Source organism: Rhamphochromis longiceps, linkage group LG18 (assembly GCF_057381845.1).
Source record: "Rhamphochromis longiceps isolate RC_006_pf linkage group LG18, R_longiceps_female_GT1.1, whole genome shotgun sequence".
NCBI lineage: Eukaryota > Metazoa > Chordata > Actinopteri > Cichliformes > Cichlidae > Rhamphochromis > Rhamphochromis longiceps.
In genome coordinates this window covers 7,737,121-7,759,064 of record NC_140574.1, presented here as the reverse complement: position 1 = coordinate 7,759,064, position 21,944 = coordinate 7,737,121, and the positions used below count along the sequence as shown (strand labels likewise).

The 21,944-nt window shown below is 40.8% G+C and overlaps 1 protein-coding gene across 3 annotated transcripts; it reads left to right on the top strand.

Moving 5' to 3' along the window:
* The first annotated feature begins 4,434 nt into the window (after positions 1-4,434).
* LOC146647651 (arylsulfatase I-like) lies at positions 4,435-21,885 on the top strand. Of its 3 annotated transcripts, none has more exons than XM_085389111.1 (11): positions 4,435-4,670; positions 7,366-7,558; positions 9,950-10,089; positions 11,322-11,471; positions 13,608-13,682; positions 13,780-13,954; positions 14,302-14,538; positions 15,826-15,972; positions 16,772-16,910; positions 18,827-19,455; positions 19,543-21,885. In XM_085389111.1, the coding sequence occupies exons 2-11, from the start codon at positions 7,382-7,384 to the stop codon at positions 19,966-19,968; spliced, it is 2,295 nt and encodes a 764-aa protein (XP_085245237.1). In that variant the 5' UTR covers positions 4,435-4,670; positions 7,366-7,381; the 3' UTR covers positions 19,969-21,885. The 3 variants fall into 3 exon arrangements, with proteins under 3 accessions (XP_085245237.1, XP_085245236.1, XP_085245238.1); XM_085389110.1 differs by having other exon boundaries at positions 4,435-4,709; XM_085389112.1 differs by having other exon boundaries at positions 4,441-4,583.
* Positions 21,886-21,944: the final 59 nt, after the last annotated feature.

Sequence of the window (21,944 nt, the reverse complement as noted above, 5' to 3'; positions counted from 1 at the left end):
GCCCCCCTCGAAAGGCAGCATGGGAAATTGTGTCTTTGGAAGAAAACGAAGCATAATTTGAAATTTACCAGTTTTATTAAAGAAAAATGTAACCAAAACATGAAAACAAAGCTTAATTCTTTCTTTATTCTTTCTCAACGCAGCCTGAACTCTGTTGGGGAAGCTTTCTTGTCATTTCTCTACACTCTTCTTGAAAGACATTCAAAGCTCTTCTTTAGATTTTGGCTGTCTGCTGTTTTATTCTCTGTCAAGCTGATTCCATCATGATTCCAGTAATGTTGTGGTCTGGACTCGGGGGGGTCTGTGTGTTTGGGATCATTGTTATGCTGAAAAATGAATCATCCCCCACAGTCTGTTACAGATGGCTGACCTCCTCCACACATATTGACAATTATTTGAAACAACATATTCAAATTTGGTTTCGAAAGATCTGTTGCCACTGATTTTCAGTCCAGTTCTTGTATAATCTGGCATACTTCAGCCCTTTCTCCTTGTTTCCCTTCCTTAGGATTGGCTTCTTGGCAGCCACCTTTCCACTGAGACTTATTCTGAAGTTTCAGCAAACAGTAGATAAATAAACTGAAGGGCTAAAGCATCTCTCAGCTCTGGTGTCAGTTCTTTAATGGTTTTTGTTCTCTTTCTTAAGAACATGATTTTCAGACACTGTACTGTGCCACTTCTACTTTTGTCCTCCACTTGTCCAGTTTCCTGCTTTTTTACGGACACACTGACAGGTTTTCAGCTACTAGCTCTTTGTTAATCACCATTTTTGTTGGAGCAAAAATGCTGTTTTATACCAGTCACACTGTTTTGTAGAGTTAGCTCAGGAAAGCTGCTGGCAACAAAGTGCTTAAAGATATCATTTAAAATTGGTTGTTTGCTAGATTAAGTCTTTTATGTGCTTTGATTATGGAGCTTTTTCACGGTGGAACAATTGAAAGATCAGTATTTAGTGTCTTTACAAAGAAACAAACAAAAACATTCATCTAAAAATGGTACAAGGACTGGAGTAAAAATGAATGAAAAACATTGAAAAATCTCCAGAAAGCCTGGAAAGCTACTGCTCAAGATCACTTGTAAAAGATCTTGTTAAAAAAATTACAAGTGTGGCTCCTTGGAAGCAAAATATAAAGAAATAAAATGGGTGATTCAAGACTTCTGCACAGTACTGTATATATAGTGGTACAGTGGTGGATACTGATATTAAAAATTAGGAAACTTTTTATTTTATAGACAATAAAAGGCTTCAAACTTGTTTTAGATATTTTTTCTACTCTTGGCTCTGTATGATGTCACAGAGGGCACATCCCTAATAAATGTGACTTATTCAAAACTACAGTAATACAGTCCAAGAAGAATAAGTGTGCCTCTTGGCATAGGCACACTTAATAAAAGTTTGAAGCTGTAAATGAGCAGAATACAGCTGACAGGAAAAGGTCCTCAGTTAACGCTGAGCTGTTTAATTAGACAGAAAGGTTTCCACTCATCCATCTGCTATTATTTGTTCAATACGAAGGTTATTATCATATAAATAAAGTAATGCAGCATTTTACATTTTTAACAAAAAGGAACAAATTTAAAGTTAATCGGTAAAGGTTAATTAATAGACTAATGAAATCCCTAACACACTATTTAAACTGTTTTTACAAATAAATACATGGATGCTGATTTTGCTCAAGAAATCAAAATACAAAGTGAGTCAAAATCATAATTTAAAATCCGTACACGTGACTAGTAATAGCTTTTCAGTCAGCTGAATCAAAACTACAATATGTTTTTAGAGTCTGGAAGTGGAATTTCATTAATAATCCTGACCCAATACATACATTTCTTTGTCAATAAATGGACTGCTTATAGCAGGTGTGTGAAACATAAGGCCCTGGGACCATGAACTGGCCAGGGGAAGACTCCAATCTGGCCCACTGTACATGAACTTTGAATTTTTAACTGTTTCTTGACAAGTTTTAAAGCTTTTCCTACTGATAATGATCTCCCCCATGAACATACATACTAAACCCAAGTAATTAAGTTATTTTATTACTTTACACTACTTTACTTCTTACATGTGGACAGCTTTCTTTAATTTACTACAGCAGCATTTCTTTATCAAGTAGAAAACATGAAATGCACAGTTGTAATTGTGCTTCTTTTTCTTATATTTAAAAAATCTTATTGATTAAATGTAAGTTTCTGTAAAGGAACAGAAAGAGGAGTTTCACTGTGCTGACCCACTTAAGATCAAAGGGGCTGTGGACGTCAGAGAAAGTCAATATTTTAGCTTAGCTCAATGTTGGCTTGACTATTTGTTTACTATGATACAGCGTCTATTTTAAAAAATAAAAGTCAACACTGACTTAATGAAAATAATAAAAATGATGACAATTTCTATGACGTTTCATTTAACTTCTCACATTTTTTAATATCAGAAATGGACTTCAGTAGCTGCAATGGATAAATTCCATTATAGGCACATTATAATCTCCATGAATTCCCAGATTGGGTGTTGATATTGTTTTATTAGGAACATTAGGGACAGAAATTCTGTGTGAGCAACTGAGGGAGCAGCAACAATGTCTGGTAGTATTCCTGCATGTACTGCTCACTGCCAGTGAATCAGGCCTTAATAAATCACGCACAGCCTCTTTCAACGCTGTGTTTGTTGGAAACTTGGCACAGGACGCAGCACAGGCAGAGGGTCCCACTGTAGTCGGGACTATTTGGACAGAGACAGAAAAAACAGTATCATTTAAAGAGGGATTTCAGAAAGGCTCCTTCCACCAAGATAAAAGAGTCTCACTAGATTTTGCTAAGATATTCTGAATAACCAGTCAGTCATCCATCCATCCATGGACAAAAGTGGCACAGCTTGGAGAAACATGATTTCTCTTTTAACTTTCAAAATAAATTAAGGGGCCAAATGAAACAGCTCCATGTCTTGAGTAACACAGCCTCTGTGGCGCCCTTGTTTTGTGCTTATTGTCTTTATGAGTGTAAAGTCTAATATCTAAAGACATCACAGCAAAACATCTGAACAACCTTCTCTACAAAACTTTGCCAGGTTTGAATTTAAATCAAACAAACGTCTCAGTTATATAATAAAGTAACTGAGCGTTTTAAATGAAAACCGTTTCCAAATGTGACAATCCAAAGCTGGAAACAAAGATTAAAACGAGCAACTAAGCACTATGAAGACCTCATACTGATGACATGTGTTCTTGTTTTGTAAGACCCACCGTCTACAATGTAGGTGCATTTAGAAATAACAGACTCCATCTGGACACAGACTTCTAAATGCCACCTTTCTCATATTTGTCTGCACACGTGGTCTTTAGATGTTTGGTATTATCCTTTTTTTTCTGATTTTTAATAAGGGTTGAATGGAGCTGGTATTTTTTTTTTTTTTAGTCTAGCATATTTTCCTGCCTCATCCTGAATATTTTGGGATCACTTGATCCTTATTTTGCATTTCTACAGCATGTTGCCCTAAAAGAAATTCCAGGCTTCCTGCGAGTGCCAGCGGACTCCTTTTGCCTGTAACAGTCCGGTCTGCAGGCAGGCTGCTCGGCTGAAGTCCTGCCTTTATTCCCGGAGACACGAACAAAGTGACGGTGTCAGTATTGACACTACAAGAAACACATTAAAGAGACTTAACGCCGTTGAAAGAAACGGCATTTATTGCGGCTTTATTACCGGTTTCCATGAGCGTTAAGTTACAGAAATAAAGTCAAGAGGAGCGGATGTTAAGCTGGGAAATTTCCAAATTAATACAGAACTTAACGAGAGCTCTTAACGAAGACTGTTTTTGTTTGTTTGTTTGTTTGTTTGTTTGTTTGTTTTTAGCAAATATTTCATCTGGAGCAGTCCTTGAAGTCCTGTTATTCTGCAGCTGGACAGCCTTTAGGCGTTTTTTTTTTAAATTATTATCTAAATAAAATGAAATTCAATTCGTCACTGGGACATAAAAATGCCATACATCAACAAACAACTCCGATAAAACTCCTTTATAACGTCTACCGACTAAATACGTTTTTTTAAAGATTTGAATTCAGGATCTGTGGTATTTAGCTAAATTTAGGTCATAACACACCTTACCATATGACTTAATTATTATATACTGTCTACTCGAGGCAACGAAAATGCTGATTACAGGACAGGAAGTTAATTCACTGTTTATCTGGAACATTTGTTTAAGTGATATCAGAGTTGTATTTCATTAATAATGCTTTATTGTGACAGTTTACACGTTCAGCCTGTTGACGTTATCACGGTTCATTTACGGCCCTGCAGTGGTCATTATGGTAACTGGAGGAGGTTTCATTTCATTCACAGCAGCGGTTTAAAATGACTTGTGTGACTTTAAAATGACGAGTCGAGCGTATTTTATTTTGGCGAGTCAGGCCGGAGGTGGGAGCGCGTTTGTGTGCGGCTGTCCTTCGCTCATATTTCATCTGCGGGGAGAGAAGGCACTCTTCAGACTGGAGGAAGGAGGCTCTGGTGGAAACTCAAAGGACATGCGGCGTCTTTTGCAAACTTTTCTGCAAACCAGGCTTTCTCCGAGCTGAAGAAGAAGAAGAAGCCGAAGGGTGAGGAATGAACTGAAAAGGAAGAAGAAGGAGAGAGAAGAGGAGGGGGGAGAAGAGCCGTTCACTCCCATTGATCCTTGTATCGAGGTATTGATTCAGGCCTGGCTTTGAAATAACACAGCAGAGGTGAGGATAAGATGAACGATGCTGACTTGAGTTTTCTCGACCTGGATATACTCTGATACCAGACTTAATATAGTATTATTACAGTTTTATTATTATTATTATTTCTGATAAATACTGCATTTACTAACTCCATCAAAGCAAAACTAGGCTATATAAGGTTAGTCAGAGCTTCTTAACTAAGACACTCACTCAGACTACTCTGCTTCTTTTCCCATGAGTACCTGTATCTCACCAGTAGTTGGAAACCAGTACTCTACAATCAAGCTGAGACAGCTGCTTTTCGTCAGCTTACATATAAAATCAACATTACATGGTCTTCTTGGCTTTCACGTTAATAAACATGTCGTAGATGATACAGATAAAACAGTCTGAGGTTACCCTTCCTCTTAAAGAGCGCTCGGTTACAGTTTGCTTTGAGAAAATAAAGATTAGAGAGTTTAAAAAGATCCTTTTTGAACCTTGTTACTATTTAATGTCATGGATAATTTAATATTGTTTAAACACTGGCAATTCGAGGAAGTATCAAAGAGCATTCGGGCCTTGTAAAGGTTATTTTACACATCAATGGGCTACACATCGGACAGTTGAAGAGAAACATGGCACACATAGTTCTAAAATATGTTTGAAACTCCATGAATGTGGTCAAGTATTTCACAATAAGCCATTTTCCAGCCAAGAAGGCGGGCTTGTTTAAAAAAAAGAAATTATTGTTAAAAGATGTTGGTCAGTTAGTCTTTTTACAGCTTTATAAGTTTATAATTAAATTGTCACCAGGTTACAAAATAACATTTTACCCACTGGTTCCCCCGTCTGCAGCTCAGACCTTCACTGACCCACGTAAACAAGCTAGTTTTCGTGTCTGTATCATGTTTTTTCTGGCTCTGGTGGGAAGTTGAGGGTGTAAATATGCATTCAAACATCATTGGCCTGCATTTATTTAACAAAGTGAGTCTATTTCACCTTACTTAAAACCAGTATGTGCATTTTCTTGCTGTGTTTCAGCATTCGGTGAGCAAAAATGTTTGTTTATTAGCGGAAGGCCAAAACATTGTTTAGGTGAGCACCAAAAAGTTTTATATGCAGCGAAATCCTGTGTACTTTATATACCTTATGATCCATAATAGCATCACATACGTTATTACTCAATTTAGATTTAGATTTAAATCTGAAAATTCAACTTTATTTATACAGCACCAAATCACAACAACAGTCACCTCAAAGCACTTTATATTGTAAGGTAGACCCTGCAATAATACATACAGAGAAAACCCCAACAATCATATGACCCCCTCTATGAGCAAGCACTTTGGCAACAGTGGGAAGGAAAACCTCCCTTTTAACAGGAAGAAACCTCCAGCAGAACCAGGCTCAGGGAGGGGCGGGGCCATCTGCTGCGACCGGTTGGGGTGAGAGAAGGAAGACAGGATACGTTTTTGATCAAATGTAGTGGAGTACTGTCTGCAGTTATTCATGCTGAGAGCATGGAGCAACATTTACATGAAATCTGCCGCATTTTAAGATCGTTCCAAATGAAACGAGCATCAGCTTTTCTGTCACGATGTAAAAGGTGGAAAGATGGCTTGTCTTAGTGGTGGGATAAAACTAATCAAGGTTTAGATTGTGATTAAAGTACAGAGAGACTCACTCATTTGCTTCCCTTTTTGGCCCTAAATCTGACTCCTGATGCACATGCTGTGTTTCCCACACTACAGAGAAATCTGTCTTTCTTTCACTAACATCACACCGTATAATGTGAAAACACTGACAGCAACAAAAGTTAGAAGTCAGTGAGGGTTCACTTTATTCAGATTGTTTTACGGGTGAAGGGTGGGTGCGGTTTTGGAAACACCGTCAGCTGCTGACCAATCAACTTGCCTTACATAATCTCTGTTGTCTCTGGACCATCGGGGCATCAGTTAGGTTACTTCCTGAAAAAGCGGTTTAAACTGAAAGAGAGGAAGTTTACATGAACATGAAAATCTGGCTGCTCTGAGGAAATACAGCAGTGCAAACACAGGACTGTGATAGCCATGCATTTCAAGTATTAGAATTAATTCAGGCAGTTTTTCTTTGTGACCATCTGAGAAACACTAACCGGAGTTTGCTGGAAAGGTCTGATACGTGACATTAGAAAGCGTGTAACATGCTCCAAGCATCGGTGCATTCCTAAGCGCGACCGTGATCATCCAGCTGTTATAACACCATATCCCCAGTGACAGAGGAGTTTATCCCCGTTTGACACTCCTAGGGTGTAAAATGTGAAATAAATCAGCAAATGATCAAAGAAAAGTAATAAAACCCTCTTCCAGCACTTCCAAATGCCCTGTTTCTGCTCTCTCTCGGTTCTGGGTCTAATCGTTTTTCTTTATTTTTTTTATTCATGCTACTCAGTTCCAGAGATTGTAAATAGCTGAAAGCCCTCCGCGGAGTTTCAGCTCTCTGTCCACCAGATGGAAGTGTTTCAGATCACATTTGCAGCCAAGTTGGCAAGTCTGTCTCAAATGTGGTTTCGTGATCTACAGTCAGTCACCCCACTGATGGCAGGGTTGTGTGAATTTGTGCTGAGTCTAACATTTTTGAGCTACTCTTCCCTGGTGTTTTGTTCGTAGAAGTTGTCGCCGTATTGTCATATTCTTGTTGTCGTTCTTTTCCGCAGAGCTCCTGCTGTAAGGATGCAGGCTGCCCCTGCTGCTGCAGCTGCGGCTCTGACTGCGCTGAGTGTTTTGCTCACCCTCGACTGCCTGTCGGCTCATCGGCCCCCGAACAACCAGATACAGCAGCAGACTGACAAGACGGCACAGAAGAAGAAGAACCAGCCGCACATCGTATTCATCCTCACCGACGATCAGGTGTGTGTGAGAGTCGTGCGAGTGCGTTTTCTTGAATCAAAATGCTTGGACAGTGCCACTGAAACGAGGAAACACATCATAGTATTTACATAAATATATATTGTTGAGGATAGAAATCAAATCATTCCCAAAACATTTACAACCATATGTGTGAAAGTAGCTGAAAAATCTGGTTTATAAGCAGTGAAATGAATTAAACAGCATGCATGAGAGCAGCATAGGAGGACTTAACGCCTCTCTGAGTATAACCTCTCTGATTTAAACCTGAATTTCAATTTGGCAAGTCCGTCTCAAATGTGGTTTCACGTATCCACCGCATGAAAACAGATGTTACAGACAAGATATTCACAACTTTGGAATCAAGACCAGAACCCTGGATTTCAGGTTAGTCGGTCATAAGTTGTCGTTTTGAACTGGGGATTATTTTTAGTCGTGGACGCCGATAGCTGCAGGTACCACAGAGACACACTCCTGTTGTGCTTGTTTAAACTCAGTATGTTGCACCGCAGTGTCATTGAAGACTGTGTGGCTAGGTGCTCGCGTGAAGTCCTCCCAAAAAACCAACAAACAGTGAGGACACTATGCGTAAGTCAGATCGATTGAATGTTTATACACGCATTAGAAGCACGCACAGTGGTCAGTTTTGATTGTTTCTACGTACTTGGTATGGTTCGACTTCTTCGTTTTCGCCACGCAGCAGCTCAGCTTAAGGATCAAGATTACCACACAAAGAAGAAAGAGTAACCCACAGACCCGGTGACAGCTGCAGCCTTTTGGCAGTGACACATGAATCCACAGGTCCCATCACGCTTACTTAAAACCAAGCAGACACGGGTCCAGCCTAAAAGTTACACAGCTTGACCTTCTACTTCCTACATCAAATACTACTCTTGACGAGCAGCTGATTTTGAGATGTCTCTGGAAAGGAGGTCTTTCCACTGTTTTTTATTACTTTGTTTTGTTTTCAGTTTTTGTTTTCTGAGTGAAGGACCTCCATATTGGAGTAACTGTTTGTTCACTTCCTGTGATTTCTTGTTTAGATCACATTTAGACTGCTTAGCAACCAAATGTTTTGCTGCTGTCTGTACACCTCTGTTAATTTTCTCATTACACTGTTGGTGAAATTGACTTTTTGATTTTGCATAATTGCTGCAAATCAGAAATGCTACATTACCAAGACAGCGCAGGCTGCTAGGAAGCAAGCATCATGTCATCGGTGAGGCCAGGTGAAGTTAAGACTACGCTTTTGCAGACTGGTCCTTACTAAGACCAACTTAACAGCTAGATCAAGTTTATTACAAACCATTTTATGTGCAGAGCTGTGCATAAGTCTTGAGCCGCACAAAATTTCTTTAAATGTTGGTACGAAAATGGGAAACAAATGCAGCAATTTATTGAAAGGTGCAAACATGGAAATGCAGCCTCAAATACAGTCTGTAAGGCAAAAACAGAGTTTCTACAAATCTGATGAGCTTGAAGTCAATATTTGACATCACCATCTTCATTCTTCAACACAGCCTGAGCTCTCTTAGGCGAGTAGTCTTCAAGAAAAGTGCTCCAGCCTTCTTCTTTGGATGTTGGCTGCCTTTGGCTCTGCAATCTGTCGAGGTTATCCCACATTGCTTCATTAAAGTTGAGGTCTGGGCTCTGGGGAGGCCAATCCATCACTGATAGTGTTGCATTGTGTATTGTGTAGACACCTGCTGTTCACATCTCTCCTGACCTGCTTCATACTGATGACAATTTGAAACTAAATTTTTAATTCTGAATTCACTTCTTATTTTGTTCTCCACTTCTCATGTTACCTTGTTTTTTTTAAGGACACACTGCACACCATGGCGCGATGTGCCAAGTTTTTGGCTAATGGCGCTGTGAGAATGTCCTTGCTAACGAAATGGGAACAAATGATGTATTTTGGGACAGGCTATTAGAAAGAAAGTGCCTAAAGCTAAGCTATTTAAAACAGGTTGTTTTCTAAAGTGGTCTGTTATGTGCGGACACAACACTGGTTCATCCCTTGATGATGGTTAAATGATTTATAGGTCATTGTTAAGTTTCTCAAGAAGCAGAAAGTATTGTTTCCTACAGTATTGTAACAGGACCCAGAATCTTAAAATGACTCACAAGCCTTAAAAACCAACCAGTGTGGGGCTGAGTAATGAAGCTTCTGATAGAGCTTCTCTGGAACTGTTGCAACACTGTTTCCAGCTCACAAACAAAACTGTACCATAGAAAATACAGACAAAACAAACACAAGGAAAGGCAGGCTGCACACACCTGGACCCATTACTTCCTTACAGTATAGTATAGGAACCACTGAGTATGTATTTGGCAAATTAAAGTGACACTCTAAAACACAAAGTCTTTGATGCAATCATGAATCTGTTGCAGGGTTTCAATGATATCGGTTACCACAACCCGACCATCAAGACTCCCACTCTGGACAAACTGGCAGCAGAGGGCGTGAAATTGGAAAACTACTACGTTCAGCCGATCTGCACGCCGTCGCGCAGTCAGCTCATCACCGGCAGGTACAAACACACCTTTACCGACCTCCTACAGTAAATATCGGAAGTCTTTACATTAAATTTTGACAACATTTAGCCCAGTCTCTTAATAAACTGTCTCATGTACACCAATACATATTGTTTTCTCTTTGTTTCAGTATTTAAAAAAAAACACTTAAAAAGATCTTAAATCATTATCTTATTATCAAAGCTGTCCGAATATTGACTCATTAATTAATTTATAGCATGTAACTGCTATAATTCATATCCTCTGGTCTTATTTGTCTGGATGTACTGTCAGATTGTTCCATTTTAATGGTAAGAGATTTACAACATTAAGCCATTACCACATTAAAAAGCGTTTGAAGTGCATCCACATTCTTTCCAGAACTTAAGCTACCCTGTTGATGGGTTAATTTGAAGCTTTGCTCTCGCGTCAGCGCTTTGAGTCTTGGCATTTTTTCCATTTTTCTTCCAGCTGTGCTTGTTGTGTCAGGTTTTCCTTTAGGATTTGTGCTCGGCAGTTATTAGCCAGCAGTTCTTATTTGTTGTGGGCAATACCTCCCCGTTTACACATTGTACTAATTGCATTTTCACCACATCTGTAGCTTGACATTTAGATTGAATGCTTTTTGATAGCACAATTCAATGAAATGCTCTTTGTACAGCACCAAATCACAACAAGAGTTGCCTTAAAATAAAACAGAGAAAATACCAACAATCATCTGACCCCTTTTCAGCAAGCGCTTTGGCGACAGTGGGAAGGAAAAACTCCCTTTTAACGGGAAGAAACGTCCAGTAGAGCCAATAATAATCTTTCTTGAAGGCATCTGTTTTCTGTTGGATTTTGAAACTCCAACAAGCGGTTTTTCATTCACTGCCAATTGTTTTAATCCACACTCATATTAAGCCAGTTTTAAATCAACACATTAAATTGTGGGTCATTTATTTACAAGAATCTCATTTTTTGGGATATTATTCACTCTAAGCAGTTAAATTCACATGTTAGAGAAGCACAAGAATCACGTTAAAGAATTAGAGAGGGCTTTAAATGTGTGAAATGAGGAAGAAATGGCTGCATGTGAAGCTTCTGTTTCAAATGAGGTAGCTGCTTTGAATAATGAGTTTATTGATTAGGCCCTGAGCTGCAGCCAGGAATGAGCTCCCCGCGTCTTCTCTGAGGCCAAACGGAAGCTCCTGCCTGAGCGGCTTGCCTGTTACAAACCTACTAACAGGTCTTTTTTTCTTTCTTCCAGATATCAGATCCACACGGGATTACAGCACTCCATTATCAGACCCAGACAGCCCAGCTGTCTGCCCTCGCACATGGACACTCTGCCTGAGAGGCTTCACGAGGCCGGCTACGCCACACATATGGTTGGCAAGTGGCACCTGGGTTTCTACAGGTGAGAGGGAGCCTTCAGTATAACTTGGAGAAATATTGTTTGGTGAAAAGTCTGCTGACACAAAGATGGTGGAGAAACAGTGATGCAGTCATGATTCAGAAGCTGGACTACTTAACTTGAAGTAATCTTTTTCCGTATGACTTTATCAGTTTCTCATATCATCGTGAAGGAATCTTGCCCCACTCTTCTTTACAGGAATGCTTTGCTTTGCTGGTATTTGTTTATGTACCGCTGCCATGACAATGCCTTGGCATTTCTATTAGATTGGGGTCTGGGCTTTGACTGCTGCCGTGCTTTTGATTGCTGTCCTTTTGTGTGACACAATTTGGGCCAAGCTTTAGCAGTCGAAGAAATGGCCTCACATCTGACTCCACAGTACTTTGGTATACAGAGGGGTTCGTGGTCAACTCAATGACTGCAAGCTGCTTAGATCCTCTGAGCAACCCAAATCATCACCCCTCCACCACTATGGTTGACAGCTGATATGAGATGTTTGTGCTGATGTGCTGTGTTTGGTTTTACCAAATGTGATGCTCTGCAAAATGACCAAACATCTACACTTTGGTCTTGTCTGTCTAAACAACATTGTTCCAGAAGTCTTGTGGTTTGTTCAGATGCAGCTTTGCAAACCTAAGCAGTGCTGCCATGTTCCTTTTAGAGAGAAGAGGCCTTATCCTTGCACCCCAAACAAGCCATACTTTTTCAGTCTTTTTCTAATTGTACTCTCATTTACTTTGACATTTAACATGCTAACTGAGGCCTGTAGAGTCTAAGATGTAACTGTTGGGGTTTCTGCACCTTAAAGCGAATTTGCTGGGACTTATGGACCAATGGATTCTTATGGAAGCAGTAAGGGTTCACTTAGTTTTTCACACACTACTTCTGCAATTTGACTTTGTTTCTTGTAAGTAAATAGTAACATGGTGTAGTATGTTATTATGTGGTGTTGTTCAGCTGACTTTGAATTTACCTGATTTTAAAAAGTGCTAAGGACAAGAAGACTTTTTAATTATGTCCACATTCTTAAAAACGTAAAAAGATACTCTGCTTTTTTTTCATGACTAGTTAAAATATGAGATGACGCAGGACGGTCTTTCTGTTTATCTCAGCTGTGACATACTGTGTTTTTAAAAAAGAGACCAGTCCCTGCCGGCCTTTCTGTCTCCACACACCTGGCTAAAGGTTTCAGGGCTTTGGTATGATGCATGCTGGCTCACAATTATGGTTTACTTGGACTCATCATAATAGAGTCGTTTATGTAACTGTTGACTGCACCTGTGCTTTTCCTGCTATGACAAGCAGAAGTATGTAGCATTATAAGTTATGGAAATTTACAGGAGTTGGAGCAAAATTGGTGTTTAAATCAAAGGTTTCACAGCTAGACCCCACAGTGGTCCTAAGCAGTGGGGGTTTATTTTTATTAGTCAGAACCTAAAACGGTTTAGTTAACCAATATATATTAATAGCTAACTATTGCTGTTAGCCATTTTACATGTATAAAGACCGCTCAGTAAAACCAATAATTTTTTAAAATTAAAAGTGTGTATGGTGATGCATTTTTTGAGTGACGCATTTTAAGAAATGATCAGTGTAGCGTGGAAACAGTACAAATCAATCAATCATATACGTCTAAATATAACGCAGTGAGGCGCCTACAAGAAATGACCTGTCCAATAGAAATGTTCTACTGTTTAAAATGTTATCTGTGATATGTTTTTATAATCAGCCGGAAGAAGGCCACAGGCTGAAACTTGCCAGACAACACAATCGGTCTTTATTCTACAGTTCGCTGGAGCTTTAAACTCTCCTACAGTTGAACTGAGTTGGCATAGTGCTGAACACTCCCTACTGTGCTTATTCTGTACAATAGACAGCATGAAGAGAAAGAAACATGGCTATTCAAGCCAGAGAGCACTGAATGATCTAACTTACTGGAGTTAGTGGACGGATATCAAGTAAAAGGGAACAGCAGTTATCAGGTTCCTGACATTTTTCAAGACGTTTAAAGTCATCGGCCATCATTTGTGATCATTTCTTCTATAAAATGGTCCACATTGCTCAACTGGTTGTTGGGGTGTCAGGCTTGTATTACAAACCCTCCAAACATCTGTAATCAGTAATCATTTTTTCCTTTAGGAAAGCATGTCTGCCCACCAGAAAAGGTTTTGACACTTTCTTTGGTTCGTTAACTGGAAGTGTGGACTACTACAGGTAAATCACAACTACTATTATTACCTGTTTTCATGATTGCTCTCTGTCTTTTTACTGTGTTTACTCCAGTAACTCACATTTCTCCATCTGCGTCTAGTTATGAATCGTGTGACGGCAAGGACTTGTGTGGCTACGATCTCCATGACGATGAGGGCGTAGCGTGGGGCCAGGAGGGGAAATACTCGACCACGCTCTTCACACAGAGAGCTCGCAAGATCCTGGAGAGTCACGACCCTGCAGAGAGGCCGCTCTTCCTGCTGCTGTCCTTCCAGGTACGGCGCTGAGGTCGTTACATTAAACATCTTTAGAAGATGGGTTACGTTAAAGCCAATCAAAAAGTTTTAAAAAAAAGGGGTGGAGGGGGGATCAGAGGGGCCAGTGTTCACAACAGGATATGTTTGCATGTCATGTTTGTTTATGTCTGAGTGTGAGCGCTCAGAGAGTGCACGGTCCACATTGAAGTGTTTGTTTGTTTGGCTTTTTTGAGACAGTTTGTTCAAACAGACTCAAAGGTTTTAATTCAAAACACGCCGCCCAGATGTTTGTTGTTTACGGCTGATTTTGGATGGTTGATAGAATTTAAAAACATGTAATAATATCCTGTAACGTTTCCCTTCAGGCGGTCCACACTCCTCTAAATCCTCCAGAGTCCTACATCTACCCCTTCCGGGACATGGTCAACGTCCCCAGGAGAAACTTCGCCGGCATGGTTTCCACGGTGGACGAAGCGGTCCGAAACGTGACCTACGCCCTCAGAAAGTACGGATACTACCGAAACAGCGTCATCATCTACTCCACCGACAACGGCGCTCAGCCTTTCACAGGCGGGAACAACTGGCCGCTGCGGGGTCGTAAGGTAAAATAACTGCACGGCGAAGCATAGGCTTCATAAAGGCTTCATAAAAAGTCCACATAGTCATAATGACGTCTCTCACTGCTTTGTGAACTGCTGTTCTGAATGTGAGAGTGACAGAAAATAAGGCACAGTCAGTAATGCCTTTTTTAGCTGGAGAAGACACCCCCTGGTGGCCATTAAAACCAGTGCAAGTTTAAGGTTATGGACAATCAGGATCTTGCAGTCATCTTTTATATACAGTCTGTGACCAATTAGGAAATTGCCCTCATAAGATTTTTATGTCGAGATGAGTCTGACAAGCTTAATATGGGATGTAATGAAAGAGCTACAGTCCAGAAGATTGGTTTTAAATGAAGAAACACAATAAATGTCCTTTTATCAGCTTTGTGATAATATTATTAGTCTGGTTAAATCATTTCATTTAATACCTACATTATAAATGTAGAACCACTTGTAGGTGTAGGTGGCGTGAACAACATCGATCTCTTCCTTACTCTGCAGTGTCCTGCAGGGACACATTGACTTATGCCATTCGTGTGGATTGACATGCAGCAGCGTCCTAAGCAGACTAGGGTTGGATGATCTGCTCCAACTGTCCACTTGTCCCCCTGTGTGAGCGCCAGTAACAAATGACATCATCACTGCTGCAAAGCATTAATGTCCCACAATCCACCCTTGGTAATGCACACCACGTGGTTACACATGACTGTCTAAAATGTATCTACAGTAGGCACAGTTGGCAAATCCAGGTTGGAAAATCACCAGGACTGATTTTTAAGGAATGTTTTATAAGTGGGGTTTATTTCACTCAACCTTAAAATAAATATTTTGTTTAACAAATGGGTAAAAATATCAATAACATACACAAACTTCTTTTAAATCAGAGAGCAGACTCCTTTTCTTAACTGTATGAGGATCAGCCGTGACCTATTTTGAGCCAGCTAAAACCCCAAAACACGTGCCTGGCTCTACTTTAGTCCTGTTGTTCTGCTAACCCATTCAGTCTTTTTTATATATGTAAAAATGGTGCTAAAGAAAGCTGCGCAGGGGTGGGTTGAGGAACACAACAAAGAGCTGAACTCTTTACTAGGCCCTTAAACTTCTGCAGATGCCAAATGTGAACTGTAGGATGTGCAGGAACAAGACCGATGTGCAGACGACTCACAACCGAAGTATCCAGAGGCCTTTCACACGTCTGCAGTAGTTTTACAGATAACATATAAAAAATCTCAGCTAACCAAAATGAAAGAGAGTAGAATGAAATTAAATGTGCTGGCTGTGTTTCAGGGTACATATTGGGAGGGTGGAGTCCGCGGCGTGGGGTTCGTGCACAGCCCTCTGCTCAGGCGCAGGAGACGAGTCTCCAAAGCTCTCATGCACATCACAGACTGGTTCCCTACACTGGTGAGCCTGGCCGGAGGAAACATCAGCCAGGTCAGTGGGCCTGTGTCAGAACAATAACCTGTGGGAGCCGTTTGCTTGTACTTTCTAGCATTTGTCTCTGATGTTTCTTCTTAGACAGTAAGTATGGGAGGATAAAAGTTAAGCAGCATGGAAAAACGACTCTCTCCCAGTGTGTTACTGACCATTTTATTGTGCTATAAAACAGAGAGAGATACCGATACGAGCTCTTCTGTTACTGTAAACTCGTTCAGGATCTGTATGTTTTTCCAGTCGTCTTGCCAAAGAGCTCAATCTCTGGTCCCTCAGCTCGCTTACTGTCTCCCCCTAATTTCAGATTAAGTTTATTCGTTGTCATTATTAGAGATGAAAGTAGAGCTCTGCCTATATTCATCTCTGTGTTGGCCTCAGACTGAACAGTGCTACTGTAAAGCCGTCCCTACTTTTACTGTCATCTGGATAAATCAGCCGGACCTATTATGATAAGTGCAGCATTTCCAAACACTGGCCTCAAACATGCTTTGTGTTTTTGTTCGGATATAAATTACTTTCATTTCTAAGTCCGTGCAGTCTGTGTATAGTGTCCAAAAAGCTTTGTTGGCTTGATCTGTGGATAGATTTGCATTGCTGCCAGCAGATAAGCAATGCTTTCTTGGCTACAGGAAACGTAGTAATTCAAAAAGTCAGTGGCGTCTTTTACAAGGAAATTACTTGTTCTTTATTTGTGTCCAGTAAATGTATGAGTCTTGCTTCTGGTATTTTTAGCAGCATACCCGTCATTACCCTGCTCTGTAATCTCTTACTGTAAATGAAGTGTTTGCCTTCCGTTCAGAGCCAGGGCCTGGATGGTTTTGATGTTTGGCCCGCCATCAGTGAAGGGAGGGAGTCGCCCCGTAAGGAGATCCTTCACAACATCGACCCTCTGCACAAATCTCCAATTGAAAAGAAGAACCAGGACGAGGAAAACTGGGGTAACTACAGGGGCAAAAAAAAGTCCATAAAGGACTTTTTTTAATGAGGTGTGAACAAAAAGGTCCAGGAATGGGCACGTAGGAATCACAAGACTTCCTCATATAAATTTGGCTGGTTTCCAGTTCGAGGTCCTCTTCTCAGGAATTTCCTGACAGCTTTTTTCACAACTGCTAATTTTAGATCGCTCCCTGAAAGTCTGACTACTTTAACTGGGATTTTACCTCAGACCTCAAACTCAACTCAAAAAAAGACCAAACAGTAATTTCTGTTTCAAACTAATCAAGATTGATGAGATCTGGATCTACAGCTACAGCTGAGCAGTTTTCAGCTGAAACCTCTAAAGTTTCCAAGCCGGAAACATCCCAAAGTAACGTCAGGTGAAGAGGCCAGGATCAGGCTCTTCTTTTTTCAAGAATCCATTTCCCAGTGTGGACTTCTGTTGTAACGCCCTGATTCATTTAAGGGAAACTGCCTGAACTGTGGCCATCACGTATCGTCACAAAGCGTGCTGAAAACACGTTAGTTTTTAGCCACGTCAACACAGTCCTGGTTCACCAGCTGGACTTACGCCCTAGCCAGATGGGCAATCCCACAGATTTATTCCACCTCCATTGAAAATAAAGTTGAAGAATTGCTGTTTTGACACACTGGAGAAAATCCAGCACATCGCACGAGTGCAAGGAAACATAACAGGACTTCTGTGGAGTGATTTAAAATGAGCAGCCATGCTGACAAATCAATTAAATCCAGTTTTATTTATATAGCACCAAGTGACTACAACGGTCACCTCAAGGTGGGTTTTTTTAGGTTTTGTATATTTTGAGGTAAAGACCATAAAGAAAGGAAAAACTCCCTTTTAACAGGAAGAAACATCCGTCAGAATCAGGCTTAAAGAGGGGCGGCCATCTCCCTCGACTCAGCACCCAGCAGTCGTAGACTACGCCCTAGCTAGATGGGCAATCCCACAGATTTATTCCACCTCCTGTAACATTGAAAATAAAGTTGAAGAATTGCTGTTTTGACACACTGTAAAAAAAAATCCAGCAGTAGCCCCAAAACCAGCAGTAGCTCTAATGTGCTGATACTCTGCAAGGTAAAATGCTGATAGGTTGAAAGGTTGGCTTGAACAACTGAAGAGGGCACTGAAGAGCTTGCTACGAAGACAAAGAAGGACAAAAACAATAAGGTATTAAGAAAAAACAGCCTGCGAAGGCTTCATTATCGCGCTTCACTACAAAGAAGCTCTTTGGGCTCTGTGACAGGAGCTCTGCTAAAATAACAACAAACAGTTAAGCACAAACCAGTCATGCCACATATTCTGCCCCCTAGTGGAAGAGCTACAAAACAACAGTCTGCAGAGCTCGACGTAGCCTCTGAATCAGACCAACGCACCACCGCGCCTGTTCCTTATCTCATGCCCTGCCCACTTTGCACGTCTCTTCACCAAGCAGCTGCTTTTAATTGACATTGACTGGTTTCAACTTGCTGCTGGTGTGGACGCTTCTTTAGTCTGCATTAATGTATAAAAACAGTTTGAGAATAATAGTTGTTATTGGTGTTTAAAGCTGGTGTTGAAAATGCTGGAAAAACAAATGTTTCATTTTCTTTTCTTTCTTTATACATATATATATATATATATATATATATATATATATATATATATATATATATATATATATATATAGTTGAGAGGAAGTACTCTCAACTGAATGTACTGAACTCAGTGACCTTTTCAAACTGGTAGGAGATGATCTTTTAATAAATGATAAGTCTCATGTCACTAAATTTACCACCAGGGTGGAAAATGTTTGTTTATTGTAGGAAATACAGAGAGAAGAGAAAGAGAGAAATATGAGCACAAAAGAGGTAATTTATCTTTAATATATCTTGATCGCTGTTTTCTTTGATTTGGCAGTGAAAACTTTAAAAACCAAAGTTTTAAAGAAGGTGAAGAAGAAGAAGAAGAAGGTTCTGAAGAAGCCACCAAAACAAAAGTTAGCCTTTAAAACAAAGACCACCAAGAAACCTCAAACATTTTCCCATCATGCCTCTAAGCCTAAATCTAAGCCCCTCTTCAAAAAGAAGCTCAAGCCTCGCCTAAAATCAAAACCCCCACCTAAAGCTAAGAAGACCAAAGCCCACACTTGGGACCGGCCTCTGCCCAATCACAGACCGCATCCAAAGATCGGTGGCACTTCGTCAGGGTCTGGAACATCCCGTCCTAAATCTCCGCCTCCGAACCAAACCCGTTTGAAAACAAAATTCAGGAGGACCACGTCCCAGAACCAGAACTTGTCACAATCAAGCCGGCCAAAATCCAAGATGCTCAAACTACATTCAAAATCAAAGTCCAAGCAGACATTTTTCCCATACCAGAACAGATCCCAACCTGGAATACCACTGACCAAATCCCATCCAACCCTCCAGTTCGGGCTGGAGTCACTACAGCCGGTGTGGGACACTTCAGTCCAGGCTGCCATCAGAGTTGGAGATTGGAAGCTACTGACAGGTGATCCAGGCCACGGAGATTGGGTCCCCCCACAGGTACTGCTGCATGCTTCAGAGAGCTTCATTCTACTTTTCTGTTTCACATTGATTGTTATAACAAATATTTGAAACATTGATCCTCAGATGCTTCCCACCTCTCTACCCGGTCGCTGGTGGAACCTCGAACGCTCGATACTTTACCAGAAATCCTCCGTCCACAAAAACATCTGGCTGTTCAACATCACAGGCGACCCGTACGAGCGGCACGACCTGGCAGACCAGAGGCCAGATGTAGTCCAGCAGCTGCTGGCCCGGCTCGCCTACTACAACCAAACAGCCGTACCGGTTTACTTTCCACCCGACGACCCCCGAGCCAACCCGAGCCAGCACAGGGGAGCGTGGGTGCCATGGGTGGAGGAGGAGGACGACGAAGAGGGAAAATATCAGGGAGTTTACAAGAAAAGTAACAACAAGATGAAGAAGAAGAAGAAGAAGAAGAAGTGCATGCTGTGCAATCTGCAGTCGTTCTTTTTGAAGATGAGCGAGGGGACCGTGTCCAGTCGCATCTGAGATGTCAGCTGAAATTTGCATCAGACTTGAAAATTAATAAATCTTATTTTTTACTTTCATGTTTTCACAACTTTAACATATTCAAGTTCTGTTATTGTGAAAAACTTCTCTTTCAGAGATACGTGACCGTTATTTGTTCATACATGCAGCTTATTCGCCGCCAAACGTGATCTGATGTTTCCAGCTGGACTGTCCAGACACATGAGGCTCTTTTCACCGAGATTTAAAGGGTCAGTCCACTCAAATCACAAAAAGACGTTACTTACGTTGCCTGCAGACATCTGAAATCATACCACTAAGATCATGAAATCTTTGTCGTGATTTGGGTGAACTGGCCATTCATCAGGTGGTTCTAACCCCTGATCTCTGAGTCGGTGAACGCTGGTTTGTTGTTTTACAGATTTGTCAACCGAAAACTGACAGAGGTCCTCATACAAGGCCCGACACCGAGTGGCAGTGAGATTTGTTTTGACACTGTAAATGTAGCAGATCAATTACAATAAGAGACTTGAGTAAATATATAGATTTACAGGTTTCAGTGTACGTTTACACCCTTAATTCACTCCACACAGCCAAATCAGGGTTTTAAAGGGACACTTCACCCAAAAGTCACTTTCATACATTCGGTGAGTAAAATTTTGCATAACTCGCTTGTCTGGGTGTTTGCCAAGGCTTAAAGTTGGCGTGGCTGTTTGGACTGACAGACGTGCCAACATGTGCAGCTGTCTGCGAGGCCTCACCTCGGCTAATTGGAGTCGCTGAACTGGACCTCGAGACTATATTTGTGCTTTTAGAGCGTTTTTAAAGCAATTATCTGATAATAATCTACTAAGTGGTATCGGCCGTCCAACAAAAGTTTGTGCTTCAGTTTTTATTTGCCTTTTACTCAAATCTGCATCGTTGAGTTGGAGCCACACTGTTTGTTGATGCAGCGGCTCTTCTTCACACTGCACAGAGCAGAAGAGGAGGGGCAGGATGCTAGATAGAAGAACGTTAATTTCCCCGCCCAAAAAAGTCCCGTACAGACTAGACACTGCCTCTGAAATGCTCCTGTATTCAAACCCGTACAAAGAATAACACATGAAACTCACCCGGTGTTTGTCTGGAGTAATGATACTGTAGCTAGCTGCTTGCTTTGCTTGGTACATAAGTTCATGTGATTTGGGGTGAATTGTTCCTTTAAACAAATGTTTACATATTACAGTGGAAGTGTGTAATCATGACACAGTGTCAGAAAGTTTTATTGTGTAATTTGAATATACTTTCACGTTTTTTGTGACACATTCTCGTGACTTTGATGGTTTTGTCTCACTTTGTCTGTGTTCCTGTGGCTGAAACTGGCCTCTGGCTACTGTGGTCAGTTTCAGTGCACTGCCACTGGCAAGCTTTTCACTATGAATTTAAAGCATTTCACAGCACCTTTAAGTTACTACTGTGAATATCAGAAACCTCTTACTTCACACACACAGCACCAACGCATGTCACTGACAATATCAGTAAACCAAACTGTCTGATTTTAATTTTCTGTAAGGAACAATTCCACTTCCACTAATGTGAAACTTCAGATTTTTATTCGTCTTTTTTGAAAGCACAGCAGAGGAAGTAAAAAAGTCTTACAGCGGCCTGTTTTGAAGTCGGATGCTGGTTGCTTGAGAGAGAGAAAGACACCTAACCTCGAAATATTTCTGTGTATTTGCTCAAAAACAAACAAACCACGGCTGCGGCTGATCTGCAACAGTGCGCATCAGTGTGAGCGAGGAGCAGAGCGTTCCCGAGAAACATTTTAAATGCACGTTGGATTTCTCCACCCTGGGTAAATAAAGGTGAAGTCAAATGAACCTTTGTCCTTCTATGTTTACTGGAAACAACGGCGAGGGTATGTATGTTCTCATAAAATGTTGTTGTTGTTGTTACAAATGGGTGTTGTTGTTTTTTGTTCTTTAGGGCAAGTAAACCACCCGTGTTCATCAGGAAAA